The sequence below is a fragment of the Acromyrmex echinatior genome, chromosome 16 (assembly GCF_024713525.1).
Source record: "Acromyrmex echinatior isolate Ae372 chromosome 16, ASM2471352v2, whole genome shotgun sequence".
NCBI lineage: Eukaryota > Metazoa > Arthropoda > Insecta > Hymenoptera > Formicidae > Acromyrmex > Acromyrmex echinatior.
Genome location: NC_141867.1, coordinates 3,098,102 through 3,125,822, shown reverse-complemented (window position 1 = coordinate 3,125,822; position 27,721 = coordinate 3,098,102). Strand labels below are relative to the sequence as shown.

The window sequence follows — 27,721 nt, the reverse complement described above, 5'->3', positions numbered from 1 at the left end:
AATTAAAAGAATGATCAAACTGCGATATGCGCGATTCGTTGATGACGCAGCGCGTACTCGCATTCTTTTTTATAAAGTCTCCTATTGTTATCTATGCATTTATCTTTGATTTATGTATATTAGAATTCCTCTTAGATTTATGTTTTAAAAAATTGAATCATTTGTCGACGTTTAACGTAAAAAGCTGTAGCGTGAGTCTACAACTCACGAGGCGAATGCGAAACCGTGTAAACGGAAACTTTATTTTGAAAAAGGGAGAAAATTGAGCTTTTGTGTAATTTAATCTGACGGTTATAATTGTGACTTGACAACTAATGGACCTCAGCTAACTCCTCAAATATTCTATGAAATGAAATAAAAGTTTAAACACGCCGCTTTCAGAACGCATCAGGAACGCATTTTCCGCTCGTGCACTCCTCGATTTAATTACAGCGAGTTGCATCGCGAGTTGCAGGTATGTTTTGATTCTTTTTTTTTTCCTCGTAAACGTTATACTCGGTTCTTTGTGCCATAATTCGCATAACGCACGCTCCAATTATTCCCGAGGCATTCGCTTGTTTGTCAGTGATCTCGCCACAGGATGAAGGTAGGACAAAGTAAATCGATGAATATGCGCGTGAGTGCTCGGCGCAGCGTCATCACGTTACGCGTCGCGAAGGTGTCGGGATTCGTGACGTCGCGACATAAGTATACGTATTTCGTCGTTGATGATCCGAGTCATCGTCGGGGAACGTCGCTTTTCGAAGCGGGTACGTGATCGCCCCGGTAACCGACCGCGACGCAAAGCGCCTCTCCGTAAGCCGTATCGGACACAGACGATATACGGTTTCAGCACGCGATTCAGATATCAGGTTCCGCGGTTCATCACGACGATCGAACCGCGGAGTGCGTGTCACCGGATGAGATTAATCGGGATCATTCCTGTGTTCAGAGCAAGCGCGATGCATCGACTGCGAGTATTAACGACGACATATTGAATTATCGATGACTGCCATTCAGCTATATTTCCAACGTGGAACGCGTTATTTCGAAAATAAATAAAACTGATCTGTCAGTACTGCGTTACATTCATATTTTAAATAAACAAAAACTACGGCGTGCTTTTGTAACGCGCAATCTTCGTTTTATTTTCACCCTTCAGAGTTAAAATTTGTAACACAATTACCGATGCGCTGGGTTCCGTATTGAGTAAAATCCGTTTAATTTATGTTAATTAAAAAGCATTAATTAATTTCAAGGAATCAAAATGAACTTAGCTGTAAAAAATAATGAATACTAAATTGTATTTTAATCAGAATAATTCAGCAGATTTAACATAAAGAAAACTTAATTGTTTCACATTTTCAACAAAGAGGTTTATAATTGAGTGCATTTACTAACCTGAGAAAAAGATACTTTAATTTGTGGCATATAATGTGGCATATAATTTCACTATAGAAATCCTTATTCAAAGAAACGGCGAAATAAAAAGTTTATTTTTAAAATGGATAGTAAACTATCATTTCATTTTTTATAGTTAATAACAAAAATGAAATATATTTCACAGTATATTCTGTCATCATAGTCAAATTTTTTTATATTCAATAAATATTGAAGAAAACGTCTATCACTGGATATTTTAGTTTTTTTTTCTCATTGTCAGTGTAAACCGTTATACTAGAAAAAATGTATTTCTATAAACCAAACTTTTGTTGTAACGATAAAATATTTAGTTAAAATGTGTAAAAAAAAATTTGTTTATACTAAACTGTTTAGTTAGTATAAACAAATATATTTATAAAGCAGGAAAATGTATTTCACAAAAGCAATTAAATTTTTTGTTGTATAAAAAAAATTTTGACGGCTAAAAAATGCCTCGCTAAACAATTTTGCTGAAGACACCAAATTTGTTTCTTTGTTTAAAAAAAATACTAATTGCAAGTATATTTTAATAAAAATAATCTAAATTTGCAGATAACTAAAGAAAATTGAATTGTTTCACATTTATAAAGATTTATAATTGAATGTCCAATAGACCATCAGAGAGAGAGAGATTTTTAAAGAATTAAATACTATCTTACGAAAAAGTTTAAAAGAAAAATCTTTAAACAATGAACGTTATCTAAAACAATCATACTAGCGATTATGCGATTGTGATTTGGCGATTGACGATTATTTTTCAGCAAATTACAGCAAACTAATTGGTGATTACAGATTAACGACAGTTCCGTAATTAAGGCCGGTATTCATAATCGATTCTTATATTTCAGACTGATTTCAAGTAGAGTCAGATGTTATAAGCCAAAAGGATTCTATTAGCATCTTAAGACGGTCTTAAATAAGAACGCACTACAAATATTTCTCTAAGACCCGGTTGCACCAACATTACTTTGATTTTAAGCGAAACTCTTAAAACTCTCTCTATCTCGTTTTAAAACCGAAAAGAAACGGGAACAAAGAGAATTTTAAGCCCCGCTTAAAATTAGAGTAACGTTGATGCAAAAGTGTATCAGACTACGATTTGACGATTACGATCGACAGTTGATGTAATCTGATATGACAGGAATACTTGTAATAACATTCGCGTGAGTTCGAGACTGACGAGGATCAATCTCGCGAGATGGAAGTACACGTCCGAGCGATCGGCTCGAGCGAGTGAAGTGGCGAGTGCGAAGTGGCGAGAAATAGCAGCGCAAGATGATGTTGCGACATCATGACCTCGTGGCTGAGATGTTTGGCTACGTCGTCCGTTCGGTGATCGACGCATCTCGGTGGACCCGGCGCATTACGCACACATATATGTACATATACATAACGTAGGCGCGCGTATTATCCACGTTTATCCGCGTGTAGTGTATGAGCCCATACGTGTCGCACCCACACGCGCATCGTCAGGTAGTACCGGGCGACGCTGCGGCGCCCGTTTGCTCTCGTTGCCAGACTCTTTGGCGGCTTGGCGTCCCACAGGCTACGCGCTGCCATCTCCCTCCACCCCTCTCGTCACCTATCCCACCGTCGCACCCTCTCTACACGTCATCTTCCTCTTCCTTCAAGTAGTGTCTTCGATCTTTCTTTCTCTCCCCCCCCCCTCTCTCTCTCTCTCTCGCCATTCCACCCTTCGTCTCCTCCGCCTCAAGCCGTTACCAACGACGTCATCTTCGCCGATGTCCGAGAGTGGCATTGAAGAAGTCACGTCTTTCTTTTTTCAGACTCCTCGCCTCTTTGACTCCCCGCATTGAAATCCTTCTAGACGAAGAGGTTATAGCCGTTATTATCGATGCTAACTGCATTATGTATTATAGAGACCGATGTCGCTCGATATAAAAAATATTCCGAGTCGTGGTTGCGAAATTTTAAACAGTTAAGCAATATTTTCATTTTTAACGTCATACAATCTAATTCTGTCAATTAAATAAACAAATAACGTCCCCCATTCATCGTAATGGATCGCATCCATTTTAAATAGAATTAAGCAGGATGGCCAGATTTGTGACGAGCGTCAAAGGGCGAGATCAGCGGGAAAGGTTCGGCCGTATAATTAATTGAATTTATTCGCGCAATACCCAAAATTAATTAAATTCGCTACCGTGTAACATAAATTATTTTCGGAAAACCAGCCGCCGCGAATGCTGCGTGAAAGACGCCCGCTTTTCAATCAATCCCCGCCGTAGAATCGAATTACCGGAGTTGGCGAGCGCGCTCAATCGAGGGAGCCAAGCGGTTTCACTTCCCGCATCGGATCGAATCGTGCGGAATCCTCGACGGCTTCCTCGACGGATCGAATCTCATTTAGATTTCCACGGTGAGATACTATACTCGTACGCCGCCCGAACCGAGAGAGAGAGAGCGCGGGAGAGGCAGCTCTTCCGGTGGAAGCCGTGGCACGCGAACGGCGTGTATGTATATTTGTAAGCACGTGTGCTCGTCCGTGCATATACGAGCGGTGACCGCGCAGGAACTCGCGTCGGCTCGAGTAAACCTGGATTTCAGGAGATTTAACGGCCGCGTCTGCCGGGAATACGTTATCGGCGGTCCCGCGCTTTCGCGATGCGAGAGCTGCCGCAGTCCAGGAAGCACGGGCTTGCCGTAAAATCGCATCTACGGGATACATGCGGGATTCCGCCGCGTACCTCGCGCGTGACGTTTACATGGAACCCACCCGGACGGAATACAAAGAGAATAAGATACGCGTGAAGGGAACAATTGAAGAGCCTAGATAGTAGGAGGTCGCGCAACATTTTGCTGAAAACTTCATTTTCCGTCGCGAGAATGTTACATATGTATGCCGCAGCCGGCAAGCTCCAGGCATCGCATTAACCATAGGCTTATATACATACATAGAGCTGTTACGCTGTTTTTCTACTCTGAAATATTTTATAATTTTTTTCGACAAACAACCCTCATAGAAATTTAATATTAGTACCTACTGGCTAATTAATTACTTATTTTTAGTATTAAAAGTACTGTTAATATTTACTCAAAGTAAGTGATTAATTAGCTAGTACTAGCATTAAATTTGATGCCTATCTTCATTATCCATCTGACTACATATTGTATAATCTACTCTAATAAAATATCCTAATAAACCCTGATCCTGCTATTTGCTTAAATCCTTACTTCATGACTCATACACCTATTTTTATCTAAGACACTCCCAAATTGCCGATCCACAATCAATTAGACATGTTACACAATAGGGCCGTAAGCCGTAAGAAATTAACCAGTCATAGTCAATTATTTTTCTCATATTCAATTATGATTGGCCAATTTCTTACGGCTTACGGCTTGCAAACCTATTGTGTAACAGGCTTTACTAGTCCTACATAAAAAGAACAATTTTACTAAAGTATGTAAAAATTTAACTAGATACTGATCTGGAAATAATTTTATGTGAGTGTCGAAATTATCATATAGGTCTGTCAAATATAATAAGCAATGCTGTAAAAAGTTTTGACATTTTAGCAACCAATTTGAGCGTCCTATATAATTCTGATGGATCTAATAAAATTATTTCCAAATCTCAGCTCTAAATTATCTAACTCAATTTTTAGATACTTTAATAAAATCCTTCATTCCGTATTTAAGTAAATCTTTGCATCCTGTATCGATCTTCACGTTCTTCTCTTCTTTTTAAGAATCCCCATTAAATCGATATTTTTTAGTACTAGAACGCATCATGTCATTGGCCATTTTTTTTTAACTAAAATTCCTCTTCCAATCGAACAAAACAAGATCTCTCTCGATTTGGAGTATTATTCTCAGCCGTCTCTTGCAGCGAACACACCTTTACCTTGCACTTGTTTAAAATAAAGTTAGCACAAGGACAGTTGCTACAGTCTTTTAAAATACATTATATCTTGTACAGCGCTTCCATTGGAGATAGGACAACATTGATAGATGGAAAAAATAATTTTGTAAAGTATCTAAAAATTTAACTACATACAGATTTATTTTATCGAACGCTCAATCTGGTTGCAAGAATATAAAAACTTTTTATAGCATTGCTCATCATGTTCAAGCTACATAATTATTTTAATGGTCCAATTATTTTTAAATCTCTGTATTTAAGTAATTTAATTTAGTATAATTTTTTTACTTCAAAACCATTCTTTCTTTTACTTCAAAACCATTCTTTCCGTGTAAAAGAAAATAATAATAATTGATCAGATGCTTTCCTTGTTCAACGTATGTTGCAGAGAGTATCTGATTAACTATTGCTCTCTCTTACTAATGTTATCCTCACATCTTTAATGAAAGCAGTTTATTATAGTCTATGGAATTAACAAATCGTGCTTCGTACGTGGCATTTCAGACATCCCTTCATTGCAATATACGGAATCTCATTTAGACATTCTGCTTACGCTCGACGTTCGCTGTTCGATTATCCTCCGAATCAGCTTCTGCGCGATCGATTATACATATATTATCGCCAGGGCGAGTCCGAAACTCGTTTTCTCTCTCGCTTCAATGATACTCTCATTTCACGGTCGAGTAGCAGCATCTCCAGCGGCTGTGGACAATGGTTGATAAAGGCGCTCGTCTCGTCTCTCGGATCTCCGATAACGGTCTGATTCCTCTCCGTTTCGTGACGGTTAATTAAGCGGCGGATAGCGCGCGTTTCGATTAGGCGATCGAATAGCACGTTATCGATCGCGAGATGGTATAATTCAGCGCGTGAACGATCAACCTCGTTCAAACTAGGGTTCTAGGGATGCGATCCACTTAACCCTGCAAATGCTTCGTTTGATCAATTAGAAGACAAAATTTTATGAATTGACCAATCAAAGAATGCTTCCAACTATTTGCAGGGTTAAGTGGACCGCACCCTAAATTTACAAGAGTAGCACATCCTTTTTATCTAAGAATGCCTCGTCTTTTTATTAGTTGCTTTCTCTTTTCTGATCGCCATTTTGTACTAATAATTGGTTTATCGTTTAATAAACATTCAGTAATTCTTTAATATAATTCATTATTAAAAAAATTTTAAGTCAATAAAAAGATAGACAGTCATTTGAACTATTCTCGTTAGTGACTACGTTCAGCAGAAAAAACAACATTGAAGTATTTATTTAAGTATAAGCCACATTTCAGTTATAACAAGTCAACATTGTGTACACTGAAAGAATAATTTCGCAAAAGGATCCAAAGATTCGGCTATACAGATTTGTTAGAAAACAATTTTGTTGGATCATCAAAATAATTTTGCAAGAATTTTCAGCATGATGAACAAAATGTTTTGATATTCTAATAATCAATTTTGTCGTTCTAGCTGTTTTGATGGTCCAGCAAAATTATTTTTCAGATCTGTATCCAGCTAAATTTTTAGATTCTTCAACAAAACTGCTCTTTCAGGGCTACTAAGTCTATATTCTTTTTAGCTAAAGTTCTTGTACGGTTTATCTTTCTTCCTTTTCTTTCCATGTTGGAGAGGAAAACAAACAAGATAAATCATGCAAGAAGTTCAGCTAAAAGAACAAGCCTACTGTGTCACAAGAGTGTATGACTGTGTTCTGTTACTGGAAAGCACCCAATATCTCGAGCCTAAGTGGGAATCACTCTAGTCGAAATGAGGTGTCGCGTGTGAGTCCCACGTAGGGTGGGAAGAAGAAGCGGGCCGCGCCGGTGTGAGGGCATCTTAAGGCAAGGCCACCCGGCTTGGTTGATTAATAAGGGTGCGAGAGAGCTACCTTCGCGTTCCATTCTCCCGCGCTCTCCTCACCATGCCTGCTTCTTTCGCGCCACGATCGTTCCCACGAAAGCGCATTCCGCGTGGCGGCTTGGATTTTGAGCGACGGCAGGATTCGATTAGCGAATCGCGTGCGTTTGTTAACCCTTCGCGCGTCCATTTATTCCCGACCGGCATTCATTCGACCGGAGAGGAGCGGCCGAATGAGCGTTGTACCATTTTTCTTTTGTTGCGGCAACAGCCCTGTCCGATACGATAACGCGTTTAGAGTGAACTTATATTTACCCAATGTTATTATATGTACGTGACGTTAAAGAAATGGAATGTTGTTGATGATTTAACGAGACTCCGTGTCAATAAATCTTGCATCTTGCAATTTTTTTTTATGTCGAGAGAAAAACATCGACAACCTTGATTTTATGAAAAAATTATGGCAAAAAACGAGTTGTTGGAACCAATGTACTCACTCTCCGACACGTTCGCCGTTCCAGCAGTGTTTGTCGGGATATTCCTCGCAGATCGCGTCCGCTAATGTGCCGTAGAAGATGCGGGACCTGAGGACGCTCGCCAGGAAGTTAACCAACTGCTTGTGCAACTTGTTCAGCACGCTGTCTTGTGCGTGAGACGGTAACGACGATGCAGCTGTATGCACCTCGCCAGTGGACGACGTGGACGATTTCGCAGCTGCATCCGAAGACACTGGGCTTTTCTCGCTATCGGGCGATAGCAACTCCGAACGACCACACACCTTTCTCACCTGAAAATAGCCAAAAGCATCGATCCTGCTGATCATTAATGTATAACGAGATAAATAAATTCTGAAGATAAGAAACTGACTACATGGAAAGAGCGATAGATTTTGTTCGTGCAGTTAAAAATTTAACTAGATACAGATCTAAAAATAAATTTGTTGAACTAGCAAAATAATTATGTAGGATGTTCAAGCTGCTTCTTAAAATATCAAACCATTTTACAGCACTATTCATCACGCTTAAATTTCCTTATACGTTCTTTTGTCGATAATCTAACAAAATTCTTTTCAAATCTGCATTTAGCTAAATTTTTAAATACTTCAACAGGATCGTTTTTTCCATGTTTGCAAATAAATCAGATACCAATAGCGTTTCTAAATTATAAATAATAAATAGGAAATGAGGAATTTCCAATTATCGAAAATATGATTTGTATGAAAAGGAAACGAATGTAATGTTAATGGCATAACAGATGAATCTTCTTTTTTTTTAATCAGGAGAAAAATAGACTGGAACAAATCAAAGAGGTCGTACAACGAGAGACAATTCTGTGACACCCTGTATATCAATGCCGCTGCACCTGGCTGCAAGTGGTACGGTAAATACGACACACGCATAAAGATCAGCACCGTAAGAGCTTTTGCCAGCTACGGCGCGTCCGTTGGCAAGTGTCGCCTGCGAAACGACTTGTTCCCGTTCCGAACGACGCGTCAATTTCTCGACGATTTAATAGGCGACGCGCCCTGACAGTTTTTACACTTGGCCGAGTCACGCCACGTTTCGGCGCGTTCACGCGTTAATCAAGGCGTACACGCGCGTACACACGCATACGCATGCAGTATCTTGTCGCCAAAGTGTATTCTTCTCCGTTTCAAAACCGCCGGTGGTCGGGACTCTTTCCGGAGGTCACAATTTTTTAAAGCACAACGAAACACGTGAAACATTATGACAGCTGATGATGATATTTTTACGGCGTTCTCAGAGATTTTGCAAGACTTCTTGGAAAATAGTATAACATGGGTCTTTTTATAGCGTAATGTCTGTCGGAGATGTCCAAAGCCCCGAAACGTGGCGTTGCCAAAAGCGCAACTTTTCTCGTCTTCTTCTGCACGCCAGCCACGTGTACGTGTATTACGTGTCCCGAGGTAATCTAAGGTGCATTCACAACGATCACGTACAGGAACTCGCGATATTTCAACCGGCTTAAGTTGTAAATTGCTATTTATGGATCACGTAAAGGTCCACAAACGCAATCATGCAATGGCGAAATTATTGAATCGTATACTCCACGGCGAACAAGGAAACAATTTTTACCGATTTCATTTCGCCAAGAAGACAGAGTTTATAACAGGTCGATTCGCGTATCCTAAAGTTTTATAACATTTCTACGCGTCATCGTACAGCTCGATCACAAGGATGAAAGCGTTTTCGCTCGAAGCGAAAGTTTTCTGCTACTATAAAAAGAAGAAAAATATTATCTCTCAAATCGAAAACGGTTCTGCCTTTGTTTCAAATGCCCATTCGTCGATTGCGATTTTATGGAAAATGATTTTGTGTAAAAAAAAAAACACGCCTCTCCGCTCCATTTTTCCATTACTTCATTTTTGTTTGTCAATTCATTTGAAATAAGATTTTTTTATTTTTCGAAATTTTATGTCACATGAAATTCGTCGCTATCCTTTATAGGCATTGATGAAAATGTCTTCTCTGAAAGTCAACTCGCAATAAGAAATATGTTGGTCATAATTTTAATTATCTTCATAAATGTGTTTTATATGCGGACAGCCAATGGATTTCGAGAATTTAAAAAATTTTTTTCTGGTATAAAAATATTTTTTATCGCCTCGTTCCTAGTTACATCGTCACTAATCTCATATATCAAACATATAATTTCGTTTCGTTTTTATCGCCTTCGATTACCCATAATTATTAATCTCGTCAATCAACATAATAAACTCGTAAATTCCTTTTAATAGATTTACGCCGCCTTTTCTACTGTTAATATCATTATTAATCTCATCCACACTGAAAAAAACAAAATTTGTTCAACGAACTAAACACATTTAGTTGTTTGCAGATTTGGTTAATTCAAATTTCATTTAATTGAATGTAATCGTAGTCTGCTTAACAAACTGTTCAATGTTAAGCAGACTACGATTACACGATTTAATTCAATTAAATAAAATTTGTTGAATTGACCAAATCTATAAACAGCTAAATGTGTTAATTGAATGAATTTTTTCAATGCATCAATACAGCAGTTATCCATTGCTCGACTTAATCATACTGAAGTTTTTTAAGTTCTTACGAAACCAAAATATGACGCTTTGAATAAAAATTTCGGAAAATGACAAATTCTGATTTTGAAACTTGGTAAACATATTTTTACATAATAAAATTATCTTTATTTATCCACATCGATAATACTTTTTAAAACTAATTACTTTCATATTTTTATATTTTTCATATTTTCATATTTTTATATTTTTTATATTAAAATTCATATTTTTTCAAATTATTTTTAAAAAATATTATTGAATAAATAACAATTGAATATTATTGAAAAATTGGTACAAAACCTTTTCTTGATATCTTAGTTTTTGAGATATAACAAAAAAAACTGCTTTATTTATAAAGAATAATTGAAAATTCATTCCTTAAAACTGTTTTTCACTCCAATTGATATTTTCTACATACATTTATGTGCATATATACAATACATATAAAATTTCATTAAAATCAAAATTTAATACTTCAGGAGGTTCCTTTGTTTATATCACACTGAAGTTCCGTAAGTTTTCTCACCACAATAAGCAAGGCTTCAAGTAAGAACTTCGCTAAGTACTTCACATGAAGTATTACATTCTCATCGTGGTAATAGTTACCCAGGGAGATTGTTTTTGTGATTTTTATCAGGTCGTACGATAGGCAATGAACCCGTTTTATCGTCACTGAGATCAAAACACACGAATCAAGAGCATTTATCATCTTATCGGTCGCGCCGCCGTTTAAACAATAATCATTAAAATTATCGTTGACATCTCTCCCGCGAGACTCCCGCGCTGCTTTTCTGTCCTAATTACTTTTAACGCGGCCCATAAAAGGAGCCCGGGCCCCGGCAATGTGGTGGTTGCTCTTCGGGCTCTTCGAGGCGGCATAATCGTAAAACCGGCTGGCCGAGCGTAATTAAGACGGCACGCGTGGGCGTTCAAACGTCGCTCGCTCTCTCGTCTCTCGTCTTCTCGATTTCTCATTTTTTTTTCTCTTCTCCTCTATCCTTTTTTCTTTTTCCAAGAGACGCGACTCCTCCATCCTTCCTTCTCTCGATCCTTTCTCTACTCGAGCGAAGTGGACGAAACACGGGGCGAGTTTGGAATGCCGTGCATCTACCGTGAGAAGACTTCCAAACGAGTAGAATGATAATATTGTCCTACTGTGATTTTGCAAATATGCGATCTTGCGATATTAGATCTTTGCTTCGTAAAAGAACTAACAGTATTATTGACAGTGTGGATTATATCAATTATATTGATTTATGCAATCAAACTAAGTAGTGGCTTTTTGTAAGAAATAAAGACTTCTTACAATGAGAAATCTTTATTTCTTATTAATTCTAGAAAAAAGAAGATAACCGGCAGTAATTCTAAGGTATAGTTATGCAGATAAGATTGGCATTTAAACGGTATCTGCGATATAACTGATTTAAATCATTTAACTTGATGGTTTAATGACTTCTCTTTCATTACTTCCCGTCGGAGGAAGAGGAACAGATAAAGATGTTACATCTTTTCTAGTAAAGTTGAATTGCTTAAAGACCAATTATATTAAATGGTAGAAAAAAATGTTTTTAAAAAGTAGAATATATAGTAAAAAAATATAAATATAAAAAAATATATTAACTTTTATAGGACGAGAAACCACTATAATAGTGTTGAAACAATATTATATTTTGAAGAAAAGAATACAACGAAATAATCAGAGTTGGGAAAGTAACTTCACAAAAATTACTCGCGATTACGTTACTGTTACTCGCTACTGATTTTAAAAAGTAACGAATAATTATCATTTCTGTTACTTTTTCATCAAATTTTGATGATTTTTTTTAGAGTGTTGATCACTCACGTGAATCAATTTAACTAAAAAAATGTTTGGTTGAATTAACTGGAATTTTGATGAAAAATGAATGATCCAGAATTTTTATTAAATTTATTAGATTTTTGATCAAATTTACTAAATGTTGGTTATTTCAACTAGGATTTTAATAGATTTAAATCTGAATCATCAGTGGATAATCATTGATATCAAGTATACCACTGGTAATCAGTGAATGAAATGTGAGATCTTACCTAATCTAATCTTTATTATGTGATCTAACTAACTTTGTTTTAGTGCATATATTCAGTAAATGTAGTATTAGAAGATTGAAATTAACATTCAAATATATATTAGTATTTTAATTATATAATATTCAAACATCCTTCCTTTTGTAGTTGAACTTTACTGATAATCAGTGCCAAGTAGACCACTGGGTAATTAGTAACTATCCACTGATTCAGATTTAGAGAGCAGAAATCTTGTAAATTTAACTAGAATTCTGGATCGTTCATTTTCCACCAGAATTCTAATTAATGCAACCAAACTTTTTTTTCTGTGCTGAACCCGTTTAACATGAGATATAGTGATTATATATGATTAATTGGATCAAATATAACTCTTCTTTTGAAAGTCGATTATTATTATTATTATTATTATGGGACATACATCACATATAAATTGTATACAAACGATAAAAGTAACTATTATATTCATTATCATTAACGTTACAAATAAGAAAACGTAACATTGTTATCCAGTCATTACTGAAAAAAAGTAACAAGTAACATGTTGCTTTCCAATTCTGGAAATAACGAATTATAAATCTTAAGGAAAATCTATAAAATTTTTAAATAAATTCCTTTAATGATTAAGATCAAACAAAACAATCATTTAATATAATTTTATATAATTTTTATATAACGTTATTAAAAAAAGATGTACGCGTTAAAAATCAATGTAACAATTTTATGGAAGCACTACTCGAATTCCCGTAAAAATCGAAAGTTTGAAACTCCAAAAAAAGAACCCTTCTATAATCGTCCATGATGTAATATCTTCACCGGCTTAATTCCATCGTCCGAGATATGACGTAATTGCGAGAAACGGAAGGATTATACTTGTCCAAAAGGGGCAGATACAAATGGTCCCATAGGCGTGCATTGCAAGAAAAAATTAACTCAAGAAAGAGAAAAGAAAAGAGAGAGTCAAACTGGATGAATGGGACGACACAATCAGCGAGAATAGATCTCGGCTGCGAAACGCGCGCGGAATCTTATCGAGAGAAATTTCGCGCGCGCGTCCCTTATTATTCGCATACGCGCGATACTTTTGCCGTCCAGGGAGGGCCGGCTGTACCCTTGACCCGTTCTACGGCAAATGGCGACAATGAGTTCCGCTTCTCACTCGTGGGACAAACGAGGCGGATTAGAAGATTAGGATGTTATCGCTTAACGCGCTCGCGCCCGATCACGCTCGGCCGGCTCGCACGTACCGAATATATCGCGGCGATCTCAGAAAGAGCCGCATGAAGAGCGATCATTAATCGCTACTTGTAAGCTTCCTCTGACGCCGGAAGCTAGAAATTTAGATTTCTAAATCTAGCACCTTGAAAAGATAACGGTATCAGTGCTATCTCTCTATATTACGTGTACACGGAAGAACGATTTTGCTGAAGTATCTAAAAATGTGGGTAGATACAGATCTAAAAATAATTTTGTTGTCAAAAATGATTGTATAGAAAATTCAAATGTGCAGATGAGTACCATTGTAAAAAATTTTAACATTTCTAATAATCAGTTTGAGTGCCCTATATAATTATTTTGATACATTTATTTTCAGATCTGTATTTAGCTAAATATTTTAATGCTTTAGGAAAACTTCTTTCCGTGTAAAAAAAGGAATAATTATATAGCAATGAAATAAATTTAAAAAATTGAAGAAGTAAGTTCATACCAACATCTATTATTCTATCTAATATGAATGTAATACATGTATACATTATCTAATATTTTTATTTATTAATAAGTAAAAATATATAAATATTCAACTTTAGAATATATTAAATATTTATCTATATTAATTAATGTACACAGATAAAAATGACAGGAATTCGATATGTATAGATTATCTCACGATACACTACACCTTTCCTGATAACTTTAAATTATCATGTAAAATTGAATTTCAATTTAATTTCAAGCGAGATATTAATTTAATACATAGCGATAAGATACAAAAGAGAATATCTTGACCGAAAGGAAATATCTGCTAACAAGGATATGGGGTCATTGATCTTTTGCCGCGTATTCGGCAACGAGGGTGGTAATTGCGGTATCGATATCGTTCATATTCATGTCAGTGATAAACTATACCGATAACGGGGCCAACGCAGGAACGAGCGGATGAAAAGAACGAAGGCTCAAACATGCCCGTGAAACCGAGTACGATGAAGCGGAGATCTCGTTCATCGGATAAGAGAAACCAGGCCTCCTTTCGCAAAGATAGCAACCGGATAATTGATATACAGGGTGTATGCGATTCAAATGGAATGCAAGAACTATTCAACTGGGAAACAGATTACCGCTCGAAAAGAGAAGGATTCAAAGTGATAGCCATGTTAACAAAGCGAGCATGTATTGCTTCTAACACCTCAACTGCCATTGCGCAATTAAATAACATTATCAATGACTCTATTTTTATATCAGTATATTGTTTCAATATTGCTACTCGATTATATTTACTTTTTGCGAAAACTTGCAATAACATTTTATTTCGCCATTCAAAAAATCGAATCAAATTCTACTATATATTTAGCAGTTAATGTCAAAAACATTAAATATTATTGTAATAAAATCTGAAAAAAAATCGAGTTGTAAAAAGCATAAGAAGATCCGTTTTAATTTATTTATACATATATTTAATCGTTGCCCCACGAGAATCTCGTTCTCTTCGTCCCAAGAAAGACACGAAAAAAAGTCTGATAATAATAATCAAGAGAGTCTAGATGATAGTTACTAAAATGTGATGAAATAATTTCAACCAAAATTAACTAGACGCTTTATTTTAAATATTATCTTATTTTTTTTAATCATTACACGAAGAGAACAAACTATCACTGAAGCTATTATAGATACACAGATAATACACGAAAATAGTTTTATTTGAACCATCAAAATAATGGTTGCTAAAATATTAAAACTTCCGCAGCATTGTCAATGTTTAAGCGTTTTGCATAATTATTTTAATGATCCAACAAAATCATTTTCAAATCTGTATCTATAGATGAACCTTTAAATATTTCAATAAAATCGTTCTTAAAGTACCAAACGATTGGCTATTATTATTGTATTTGGTAACATTTACTAAATAAATATTTACGCAAGTATTAATACGCTAAATAAAATTTAACATTTAATTAATAAACCAATATAACATATTAGTAACTATTATCAGCCTCTTTTCAGTGAAATATGTATTTATTGAAACGTAAAACATTCGACGCGAATGAAAAAACTGAAGTATCTCGCAAATATAATTTTCTGTTCCCTTCGAGAAATCCCTCGAGTTGATCGCTCGTGTGAGACTCGAGGGTTCCCCGACTTCGACTGTAGGTCGAAATTGAGATTTCCAAGATCGACGACAACGCGTGACACCGGCGCTGGCTAATAATACTCGTCGGTTAGGAGAGAGAACGCGGGCATCGCGTTCAACCGCTGATGAATAATAACGCATCCTGTTCCACCTACTATGGGAGAGACAATACTGATTCCAAGGATCCTCGACCCGGCTGCCCGCGCGCACCTCGCTGTACGTCGTCCCAACGAACGATGGGGACCGTGTGCGAAGAATATAAAGTGCTATATATCTATTTCGTTCTTCGACGACAAGAGGCGTCTCCATCGGGTGACGCATCAGACATCTCCTATGGGAATACGCTCAATGTCGCGGCGTGGTACACATCCAGATGACTGGATACCCTCTAATAAAAGTACCCTCTGGATACGTGGAAAGAATGATTTTGCTCAAGTATTTAAAAATTTAATTAGAGACAGATCTGAAAATAATTTAATTGGCTCATCATCAAAATAATTACCTAGGAAACTCAAGCATAAAGTTTTGACATTCTAGTAATCAATTCGAGCATCTTGCATAATTATTTTAATAATTCAATAAAATTAACAATCACTTTTGATTGATCCGCTATGTTTTAATAACTTCTGAGACAGAAAGAGATAAGAAAAAAATAGAACAGAAAAGAAAGAAATAATAAATGTATATATGTCTTCTCTCATAATTTTATTAAAACTAGAAATCCTGTATACAAAACGCAATTCTTATTGTTCAGATTCTTATTAAAGGGTCTTATTAGAGATCACTACGGATGGCACAACTAAAAATCCTCTAATAAGAATTGGAACAAGTTGCATTTTGCATGCAGAGTCTCTATATAATTTTAGCAAAATCATACGAGAGAGAAAAAAACATATACTATTTCTTTTTCTTTCTTTTTATTATGCCCCCCTCCTCTCTCTCTTTCTCACTCTTCTCTTAGGAGTTGTTAAAACATGGCAGATCAATCAAAAGTGATTATTTAGTGTCCAAACTCTTATTAGAGAGTCTCTCCAGACACAATGAGTAGTCACGTCTTTACGTCGCGGAAGTTATCAGATGTGCGTGTGTTTATTCCTCCTTGTTTGTTCCTTCATCACGGTTGGCGTTATGCGGCATAATAAATAATAAACGAATGTAGGAAGGAAATACTAAATGCGATATGCACGTGATGGAAAAACGAGATAATTTTATTCTGCGACGTAACTTGTCGAGTCTGTGTCACAGTCGATATAATTATCCGATGGAAGAATTCCTCGAGCGTGGACACGCGACAGATTCCACGAGTGGTTGGACGGGTCGAACGACGACGATGGCGACGACGAAGATCTGGTGATCGTTTGGCGGCTCAAAGTTCAACCAATTTAGTCGTGGCGCGATGACGTCAGAAATGCGCGTTCACCGTTCGGTTGGGTCGTTCGCGCTCGCTTTCGCGATTAAAGAAGGAGAAGAGTCGTAACCGCCGTCGTCTACGGCGCAGATCGAAGATAACGGCGGGTTATTCGGGCTCACGAACCTGTGGCACGCGGGGGTGGGTGGCGAAGGGATCGAGTGGTAACCAAGAGAACTCTTCGATCGGAGCACACTCGCGCTCAGCGATTTCCAGGAAAGTGCGATTAGCTCTAAATAAAGCCTCAGAGCTAACATAAACGTAAACGTTACATGAATGGGTTTAGACTCTAAAGACTGTAAATCAAAAGAACTCCATACAGCACAGACCATTCTAGTAATATTGCAGCAATTTTGCAACGTTCCAGCAATATTCTAGCAACTTCCAATCTTGAAGTAGCATTGCAAACGTTGCAGCAACATAACAACGTTTCAGTAATATTGTAATAACATTGTAAACGTTGTAACATTTCAACAATATCGCATAACATGATAAGTAATATTGCAGCAAGCTTCTGTGCTGTATAGGATATAAAATATAGACCTGCGAATATAATTTAGTCAATATATTAGGTATTGGAATTAATTCGTAGCGTTTTACAAGTGATGGGAAGTACTTTCATTAATGTATTTTTTAATGCTCATGTGAAATAAATAACATTCTTTCATTAAAAAACGCTACGAATTAATTCCAACACCTAATAATAATTATATCCATAATAGCCAACTAATCAATCAGTGATAATGTACCACTGATCATCAACAATAGCCAACATTAGAAGATCATGTGTATACGTAAATTTATTCTTATATAACAAATCTAATATAAACATTATATATAATATAACATTATATATTGCATAGTTCCTTCAGTCAAGTTTATTTTACAACTGACAAGAAATCCGACTTTCGCAATAAGACGTATATTTAAATATACACCTTGCGGCGCACTTATCTCTAGGACGATAAGATAATAACAAGGCGAAAGAGACTACAAGCAGTAACTCGACTAATTGTATTCGCAAGCCTAATTATGCGGCTCGTAATTTAGAGAGGGACGTTTCTAGGCGCGATCGAGTGAGAGTCTAACTCCAATTCCCGCGAGGCGGATCCTCCACGAATAAAACGCACGAGCAGGTCCAAGCCGAGCGGAGCGGAGTGGAGCGGAGTGGAGCGGAGTGGAGCGGAGCGGAACTCCCGCAAAATGACTACGATCGATAGTATTCGATCCTTGGGCACTCGGTCGGCCCGACTCAAAGCGGCCCGCAAACGGCGAAGGGATGCGTGGAATGCAATGGGCGCGCCATGAGGTGGTGAGCGCCCCTCGCCACCTCCGTACCACATCCGTCTCTTTTGCTCACGAGGTATCCTCTTCCGTTTCCTTCTAACGAATTTCGTCTCGCCAATTCTCTCTTTCTTTCTCTCTCTCTCTCTCTCTCTCTCTCTCTCTCTCTCCCCTCTTCTTCCTCTTTCTTTCATCCTTCTCTTTTTCCCGTCTACAAGCTCGACTTTTAAACGTCTACTCTCCATACCAATCTCTTTATCAAAGATTTCGATATTGCGAAGTCGTGATATTAATTTTTCCATACATGTGCCTCAATAATTCCTCAACTTTCAATTTTGTAACGAAATAAACATGATATTTTTCAGTAATTTTTTTCTGAATATACAAAAGATATAATTTTAATGAAGTATCTAAAAATTTAGCTCGATACAAATATGAAAATGATTTTATTGAAATCATCAAAATAATTAGGTATGTAGGACACTGAAACTTTGGTTGTTAGAATGCCAAAACTTTTTGCAATGTTATTCATCATGCTTGAGTTTCCTACATAATTATTTTGAAGGTGCAACAGAATTATTTTCAAATCTATATCTAACTAAATTTTAAAATACTGCAATAAACCCTTTCATTGTAGACAAAATAATACGAACATTTGCGAAGATACGCTATTTTACTGTTTGTTTTATTAATAAAAAATTGATCTGTCATTTGCTTTTAATATATCTACTATTCTTATTGCGAATAATCACTGAACGCTTGCATAGTTACCAATGAAATATTCTTTTAGTATAAAACATCTTTCAATTGTTTATACAAATAATATTGGAGGAGAAAATTTTCTTCTCACTCTATTTTCCAAAATTGCCTTCTAAAAAATTTCAACATCTTTCCTGATCAATGCAATCGCCTAATTTAAATTGATCTGTCATTTGCAGGTTTGAAGAGCAGAGTGAGAAACAGATGTTCTCCTTCAATATCTTCTAAATAATTAAAACATATTCTGCTAGAAGAATGATATAATATTGCACTGTAGCAGTTGCTACACTATTCAAGCATAACTCTAGTCTGACAAGAATAGAATCTACATTAAAGATAATAGCAGGCCAACTTCTTATTAATAAAACAGTATATTTCTCAGGTGTTCACATTATTCTGTTTACTTTCCATAAGTTTATTTTTATAACTAAACTAATGTACACTTTTTGTGCTTAACGTGAAACCGGTAGATGTATGAAATTTAGAAAAAAAAGTTCTAGTAAAGCAATAAGTCTGTTGAGGTGCCAAAAGGTTTGCGGACTATCGTGATCCATTGCTGATGCCGTCATTTCGTGGAATGGTTTTTTTTGGAGGGACTAGATCAATTTTGTGATTAAACTAGTACACTTTTATAACTTAAAGTGAGATAGGTGTATATTTGATATTTGGCGAAAGCAAGGGAGTTCTAGCAAAAGTCCAGCAAAAATAAAAAATCGACCTAATAAAAATGAAACCTATTTGAAGAGAAACACTGGCCTCTACATAGAATTTCGCGAAAACAGGATAGAGTGAATAGGACATTGATCGCGACAAATACGCGCGAACGAATTATACGCACAGTGCGTAATAAGCTACGAAGCGGCGTAACGCCGGGGATAAGCGGACTGGTAAGAAAAAGGAGCAGCGAAAGAAGAAGTGGTAATTCTCGGCCGGGGACATTGGTCCGCGGAAAAATTGTCGATGTGCGTTGGCGCTCGCTCGCTCGCTCGCTCGCTCGGCCGTCGCGACGGCGGTCACATGGCAACAGCGAGATCTCTCGCTCTGCATTCCTCTCGCCCTCTCGCGATCAGTGGTCCTCCTTCTTCGACTATTCCATATTCCGTCTCGCTCCCACCCGATTCATCCGAGCCGACGAGATTCAAGAGAACCACCGAGAGGAAGAGAGAACGGCGGATCAAAAGAGGAAGGGACGGACGCAACGAGTAAGCGAAGAAACACACGGAAGGGATGTGCTTGAAAGAGAAGAGAAAGAAAGAGAGAGAGAGAGAGAGAGAGAGGGAGGGAGAGAAAGATGGGGAAAAGGAAGAGAGGAGATTGAAGAGGTAGAGAGATGGAAGATGTGCACAAGGTTCCTTCAGGTGGGTTTCACGATGGGTTCGCTCGAATTCCCTTTTAGGAAGACTCTGCTCCTACTCTTCTCATTCCAATGATCTTTCAGAGATGTATTCTTGTTACCGCGCAGTTATCAAGTTTGACGGTTTACCCTCGATAGCTTCATTTCTCATTACTAGTAAGTTTAGTAAGACTTTTATCGATGGGATTTTTTATTGGAGAGAGGTTCTCTAAGACCTTTATTTTCTTCTTTATGCGAATTCCTTTCCTATCCCCTTTTCGCTAAAAGTGTATAAAGGAGCGAAATCATATAGGATTCTCATAAATATAATCACATCGTAGAATTGTGTTTCCTCGTGGCTTTATAATCATTGAATTGTTTTGCAACGTAAGATTACTATGCTTTACATTTATGAGGAAATTTCCTCGTGCAATATGGAAAGTACAAGAATGACGCACATCTAAAACGAATCCATTGTACCTTATGAAATTTTTCTTCCCGATATTTCATATTTTCTCAAAATATGTTTAGAAAATTTCTCTTTTTCTTTCACCGTATCTTCACAAAAGCTCTTCTTTTAACTGTCAGAAAGGGAACGCGCGTCATGAGCGAATCAATAGCCGTCAGAGACGGAAAAATGAAGCGTTTCATACAAATCGCTACGATTTCCTAGACTCCCCGATGACTATACACGTAATCACTTCAAGGAACGGTGGTCAAAAGCGATACCATCTAATACTGCCCGCGGAAATAAAATCGTGACATCAGCCGATCGATTTCTCAGAATGTATCCCGATCACAATGGTTGCCTTAACTATAAATCTTAGGAAAACGATTCATATTCATGCGCAGACCTGTCAGATCGCTATCGGGGATTTCTTCGTATACCAATGTGCGTATACATACGCTCGTGGAAAATCGATTGCGTCTCGATTTTAATCGAGATATCTAAAGATAGTGTTGGGAACTCGCGCAACATCCGAAAATGTTCACGGAAACGAAGTAAGTATTTCCTACGATGTCAAAACGCCTGCAACGAAGACGTTCCAAATTCTCGAGACTCCCGTGAGTCCCTCGTAAATCTTTCGCGATGCGAGAGATATAGTTATGTTATTATTATTTCGCTCCAAGGAGACTCGAGTAAGTAGAGATCGAACCGGAGAATTCGGGAGAACTCACGCGATCTGGGATCTCGTCGACGGGGAACAAGTCGAAGAGATCCCAGTTTCGCTGGAGCTCATAGCGAGAGCAGTTTCTGCTAGAGTTAGATCTAGTTTCGCCAAACTCGCAATAGAGAGCAATCCGACGAGACGAGCGTACACGACGAGGCGTACTTGGAGAAGACGAGCTCAAAGAAGCCGAGGGGATCAAAGGAGAGAAAGTCACACGTTCGTCGTGCGTATTCGCGGCCGGTGAAGCACGCAATTATCTGAAGTAGGTACCGAAAATACCAATGGAGGAATGGGTCATTGATTCCTCGCCCGGCACCGTGCCAATGTCTCTCTCTTCCACTTCCTTCATCTCCTTCATCCTCCTCTTCTTCATCATCACGTCCCTCACCACCTTGTCCTCCTCCGCGGTTCTGCGGTGTGCACGCGTTGTTCTTCGTCGCCGGATGATTATATCGACCGCGTAGGAGGCTGGGTCGAAGCCAGAGAAACTGTGGCTCGGTACGTTGTATATCTATCGCCAGGGAGAGAAGAAAAGAGAAAAGAGAAAGAGTAAGAAGGAATATCGACGCGCAGAAGAAGTGGGAATCAAGGAATTCTCTCTTTACCGTGATTTCTGCGCCAATACGGACGTTTATCGTCCAAGTTACACGTATATACGTATATACGTATATACGTATGGATACGCGTGTCATCGATATCGAATCACCGCGGTATAACGTCTGGAAAGATCGCCAAGAACCTGTCCTCAACGTCGGATTACCGACACGTATGGGCATAAAACGTATCACAGGGATCAGCGTGAATTTTACTCGACGATAATATATCTTCCCATGGAATAAAGTTCTCAGCTGCTCTTTGAATAATTCGTCGAGACGCACGTCATAAAAAATCATTTTATGACAGAACAATCCATATGTAAAAGAATAATTTATTTCTTATTATTTATTATTAATAGCGTTCCTTTACTTCATAAGAGTGACACAACTAAAAGATTAATTTCCTAGAAAAGGGGAACATTATTTTTCACTCCGACAGAAAATTATTGATTAATCAAATATTGACAAGAAAAATATTATATTTTTAATGTAATCAAATGTCATTTTTGCCATTTTTATTTCATAACCTTCAAAAAATTATCCTGTGATAATTTATGAATTTTTCAACCACCTTCTGTTTGTTATTAAATTTTACTTTACAAATAAATTTTAATTTAAATCTATTTGTTCATATTATTTGTAAGGTTTGCACTTGATATTCATTTGTTCCCTTTCATTTCTTTTTATCTTCATTCATTTTCTTTTTATCCCTTTTAAATTGACGTTTTGATGAATTTAATTGATGAATTTGATATAATAATTGATGAGTTTGATGAATTTGCTATAAAGTTAGTCTTTTTATGAATTCTAATATAAGATAATATTTATCTAATTCATTCAACTAAAAAATTAATTTTTTTTTAATTGTGTCACTTTTAAAAAGAGCGATATAATTTTTATTTATTTATAATTATCATTTCTTTATTATCATCATATGATGGATTATAAAACATAGCTAATATTATTTTAGTTAACATTTGATTCTTTTCTTGCTAAAAGATTCCTGTTCAGTAATCCAATATTTATGTATCGCTGTATCGTTTTACCAAACAAATTTCATCATATTAATTTATCATCATCGTATCATATCGTAGATATGTAGAGGGAGAGTAGGGAGAATAAAATAGAAGGGCACAGTAATCTAAATAAAATTAAAACGTATAAAATTAATGTTGGAAAACCGTTCCACTCCAAACTGACATTTATCTCAATATCGGATTTCATTGGGACAAAATTATCCGATATGACATGTAACATCGAGCTGCATACTCTCATTCGACACGACCTAACTCCAAGACCCGATTAAGCGATTGAACTCGATAACATGTAAATACGTTTGCCCAAATTACACGGTAATCCGTCCATCACGAATCTAGGTCAAACCTGGGCAACCATGTGCGAGCCAAATCGAAACTCAAGTGATTTACAATAGTAGTATAAGGGATATTCCGCCGATCAAATATCTTTAATCGAAATATTATAAACACGTGTTGCATCATGAAATTCATCATTAAAATTGTTACCAAATTATAGTACTCAAACTAGAACTCGAGTTTGAGGTTGAATTTGACCAATCAAAGCAAATATCACTGAATCACTCAACGTTGATTTTCTTTCTCTTGATTGGTTAATTTCGATCTCGATCTCTAGTCTGATACAGGCATAAAACGCGAATCATGAAATTGCAACTTATCCACAAGACATATCTTTTTTATTTATCTCCCGTGATGTATTTTCATTCTTTAAATTTTTTAAATTAATTCTTATTAATTTTTTGCTTAATTTTTTTCCCAAGAAAACCAGTTCAGTTGCGTTCGAGCGAAACGAAGTTTCGAATGTCGTTGTAACCTGCGAAACTGGATGTGAGAAAGAAGATACAACGATGAATAATGACAAGAGATTAATTCTGTTTGAACAGACACTGAGGGAGAGAGAAAGAAGGGGAGGGAGAGGGGAGAAAGAGAGAAAAGAAGGTATGCGAAAAGGCAATGTCTCCTTTTTCGCATTCGCCCAATTATGGAAGCGCTCGAGCGACATTGTAAGAAGGATCCCTGGCGCTACCGTGAATAAAAGGCATTTCTTTGCGAGAACTTAGTCCACGACCATCGATCCTCTAAGGACATTTAACCTTGTTCATCATTCTAGATATACACAGAGAATTTTGAAAGAATGTTTCTTCTCAAACGATTTGCTCGAATAGTACGATACTTGAGAATAAGTGGCATGTATTTTAATGAGTCGCTTGAAAAAGGATGTTCCTTTCTCAAATCCTTCATATTTTTCAAGAATAAAAAAATAAAACATCCAACATGACATTGAGTATAGAACCGTAGAATCGTATGAATTGATAAGATTGTATAAGGTTACATAAAAATCTATTATTATCTTCTCTCGCGGAGAAAATCTATTTAAAAAGGGGGTGACATTTGCCATTTTGACATAAAGTCCTTAAAATAAATGGTTTCCGAGGGACATTTAAGACTCAGGTATAAATAAGACGAACTCATCGTTCTATTAATTAGACGAGGAATTTCCACAAAGTCCTAATTTCAGCAGATATCCAGTATGCATAATTTGGCAACATTTGTTTCATTCCTGCATAAAATGCAACACTCTTCTTCCTCTTTCTCCTTGTTTTCTCTTTCTCTTAGTTTTATTTTATTACATTAAAACTAATCCTATAATACAAAAGGATATTTAACAATATTGAGATCGAAAGATTTTATCTCAAACTTATATTTTCTATTTGAAACTTCCTTTTCTATCTATTCTGATTTGCGAAGGCAACGAATCCCTTGTGGATTCGGCAAGAAGATTACAACGTGTCTCCTGGATTTTTCGTTAATCCCTCTTTGGCCACTCTCTTGCGCCTTAGAATTCCCGTGCTAATCCGGGGCGGTATAACGTGACTTTCGTCGAGTTTCTCCGCCGATAGAGAAGCCAAGGCGGAATGAGAGAGAGAGAGAGAGAGAGAGAGAGAGAGAGAGAGAGAGAGAGAGAGAGAGAGAGAGAGAGAGAAAGAGAGAGAGAGGACGAGGAGTATCCGTCGGTCGGGAGGAATAAGTTAAACGCCTTCGTGTATATATAGGGGCAATGCGCGGGGCGCCGCGGGATGAATAATAATGAGGGACATCCAGGGGTGCGGGGAACACCTTGTCGGGCGTCTTTTCGTAAAAAGGCCGTTAAGGTGCTACCTTAACGATCCCCTGGGCCCCACGCCGCCGTCCCCAGATCCTCGGAACGAAGGAGGGGAAAGAGGGGGGGGAGAAGGGGGATCGCAGGGCCCACACGTGGAATGCAGACACGTAATGCCCGCAGAATGCGCCCGGGCCGCCGACCGCCGGGAATTATTAGTGGATTCGTGAGAGAGATCCCCTGAATGCAACGGGTTGGAGCAGGTCTATACATGCGCGCCGGCATCGGTCCGTATGTACACGCACGGGGCCAGAGAGGGGCAGGGGAGAGGGAGGGAGGAGGGGAGGAAGGGGGCACACAGACACGAACAGGTACGAAGCCGGGGACCTGCCGCCAGGTCCCACGACGGGCCCTGGACCCCCTCCCACCCCCGTCCCTCCCCCAATTCGGGCCGTGCAAACCTTTGTTCGCGATTCGACGAGTCCGAAAATCGATGCAGGATAAGACTCTCTCGCGTGATTAGGAGAATATTCGGTATATCCTCCGAAGGATATGACGAAGCGAGAGGCATGGTCGAGCTGTACGGCGAATCAAAGGGAACCGAAGGAAAAGTTTGACGCGCTTAAGTTTCGTTTTTGCCGGCTTGATCCGGATCTATCTTTACTTTGAAACAAGGCGAGCTGCAGAACTGTCGGTTAGTTAAGACGAAATGAGAAGTAATCGGGGAATCGATTTTCGACGATCGCGCGGAAAGAAGAACCGCAGAGACGACGAGGAATCTGGATTTTAAACGAAACGAAGGAGGAGTCGATTCCGTCGTCGTCGTCGTCGTCGTCGTCGTCGTCGTCGTCGTCGTCGTCGTCGTCGCGGCGCGGCGCAGCGTGGCCGCCCGTGTGAGAAACTTTTAATTGCGTTCCGCGCGCGAGCGGAGCGGCCCATTTCGTCGGCACTCGGGGTCGAGAACCGGAACGAAGGGACGAGAAATCGTGGTGTAGGTAGGGAAGGTAGGTGGCAGAGGAAGAGAGACGAGAGGGAGACGACTGCGAAAGAGGGCGGCAAGGCGAACGGCGCGAGTGCATAACTTATGCGTGTTCGCCGAACGAAGAATTGTCTCGAGGAGGGCAATACGAGTAGGGAATAAGCTGGGGCGCGCTGCGTGGAAGACGAATGTGAAAAGCGTCGGGAAAAAGTAGCGATCGAATGAAGACGGTGCATTGAGAGAAAAGTGTTTTATATTTATGACTGTAATTGCATGATAAAATAATTTTACAGTCATTTGCGAGAACCATATATTCTTTTTATAGTATAAAGAATTAGAAATATAATTATATTATTATTACAAACGTAAGTGCAGTAATAACTAAAAATGGAGCTTCTAACTGTATAATTTATGCAATTATGTCACAGATATCATACATTTTTCTCACAATTAATGCGACACGTAGTGGTTGAAATATGTATTTCTAGTTAAAAATGAAGGAAAGAAAAGATTCTGAATATTCATATTCAATTTTGACTATCTCAATTACAATTATAATAGATTCAATCAGGAAATTCTGATTTGTCCATTTTCAACCAAAATTCCGATTAATACAATCAGACTCTTTCCAGTGTAGGTATGTGCATGCATACAGAAAAAACGGTTTTTTACTGAAGTATTTAAAAATTTAACTAGATACAAATTTAAAAATAAATTTTATTAGACTATCAAACTTGTTTAAACTAGGTTGCTCGAATATCAAAATTTTTTACAGCATTAATTAAATTTCCTACATAATATTATGTATTTCGATAGTTTAACAAAATTATTTTCAAATTTAAATTCTATGTGTCTATTTAAATTCTTAAATATTCAGTAAAAATCGTTCTTTCCAATATTTACGTGTGTACGCAGAGAAATATCAATATATTATATTTGGATGAATTTCGACAAACTGAAAGTTTATCAAATTTTCTGTGTGTACAGATGTCTTAAATATTCCATACGTTATTTTCAGAGCAATTTCTTTCGCAATCCTCGATTATTCGCATGGAATTTGCACATTCTCAATCGCTCGTAATTACCGACATTCGCTAATTATGAGCTCCGCAACGCAAAGTCGTTATAACGACACGAAAACTCTTTGATCTCATTGCCACTCACCTTCTCCTCGAGCCGCGGACCGTCTTCCATTGCGTGCATGATGGCATCCGAAATGCGGGAGTCCAACTCCCTGACGGCGATCCTGACGTTCAAACCGTGGTAATCGGTGTTGCCGCTCACCGCCGCGACGAGCCTCTCGACCGCCTCCACATAACCGGACCACGCGAGATCCAGTTCGGATGCTGGCTCCGTCAGGCAGCCTCTGCAACATTTATTTGCATTTTCTCTCTCCCGTAAGCTCGCAACTCGCGAAATTGAGGCAGCCGGTCGCAAATCACCGCGTGATTA

General features: G+C 37.8%; 1 protein-coding gene across 2 annotated transcripts in view; it reads right to left on the bottom strand.

Annotated features, from left to right (window-relative positions):
• Positions 1-27,721, bottom strand: part of dally (division abnormally delayed protein) — a 63,913-nt gene that overhangs the window by 22,905 nt on the left and 13,287 nt on the right. For both annotated transcript variants that reach the window (XM_087414745.1, XM_011067889.2), the window contains exons 4-5: positions 27,434-27,635; positions 7,633-7,922 (exon numbers count right to left, since the gene is read on the bottom strand). In XM_087414745.1, coding sequence (XP_087270871.1) covers positions 7,633-7,922; positions 27,434-27,635 — 492 coding nt within the window. The remainder of the gene's footprint in view (positions 1-7,632; positions 7,923-27,433; positions 27,636-27,721) is intronic.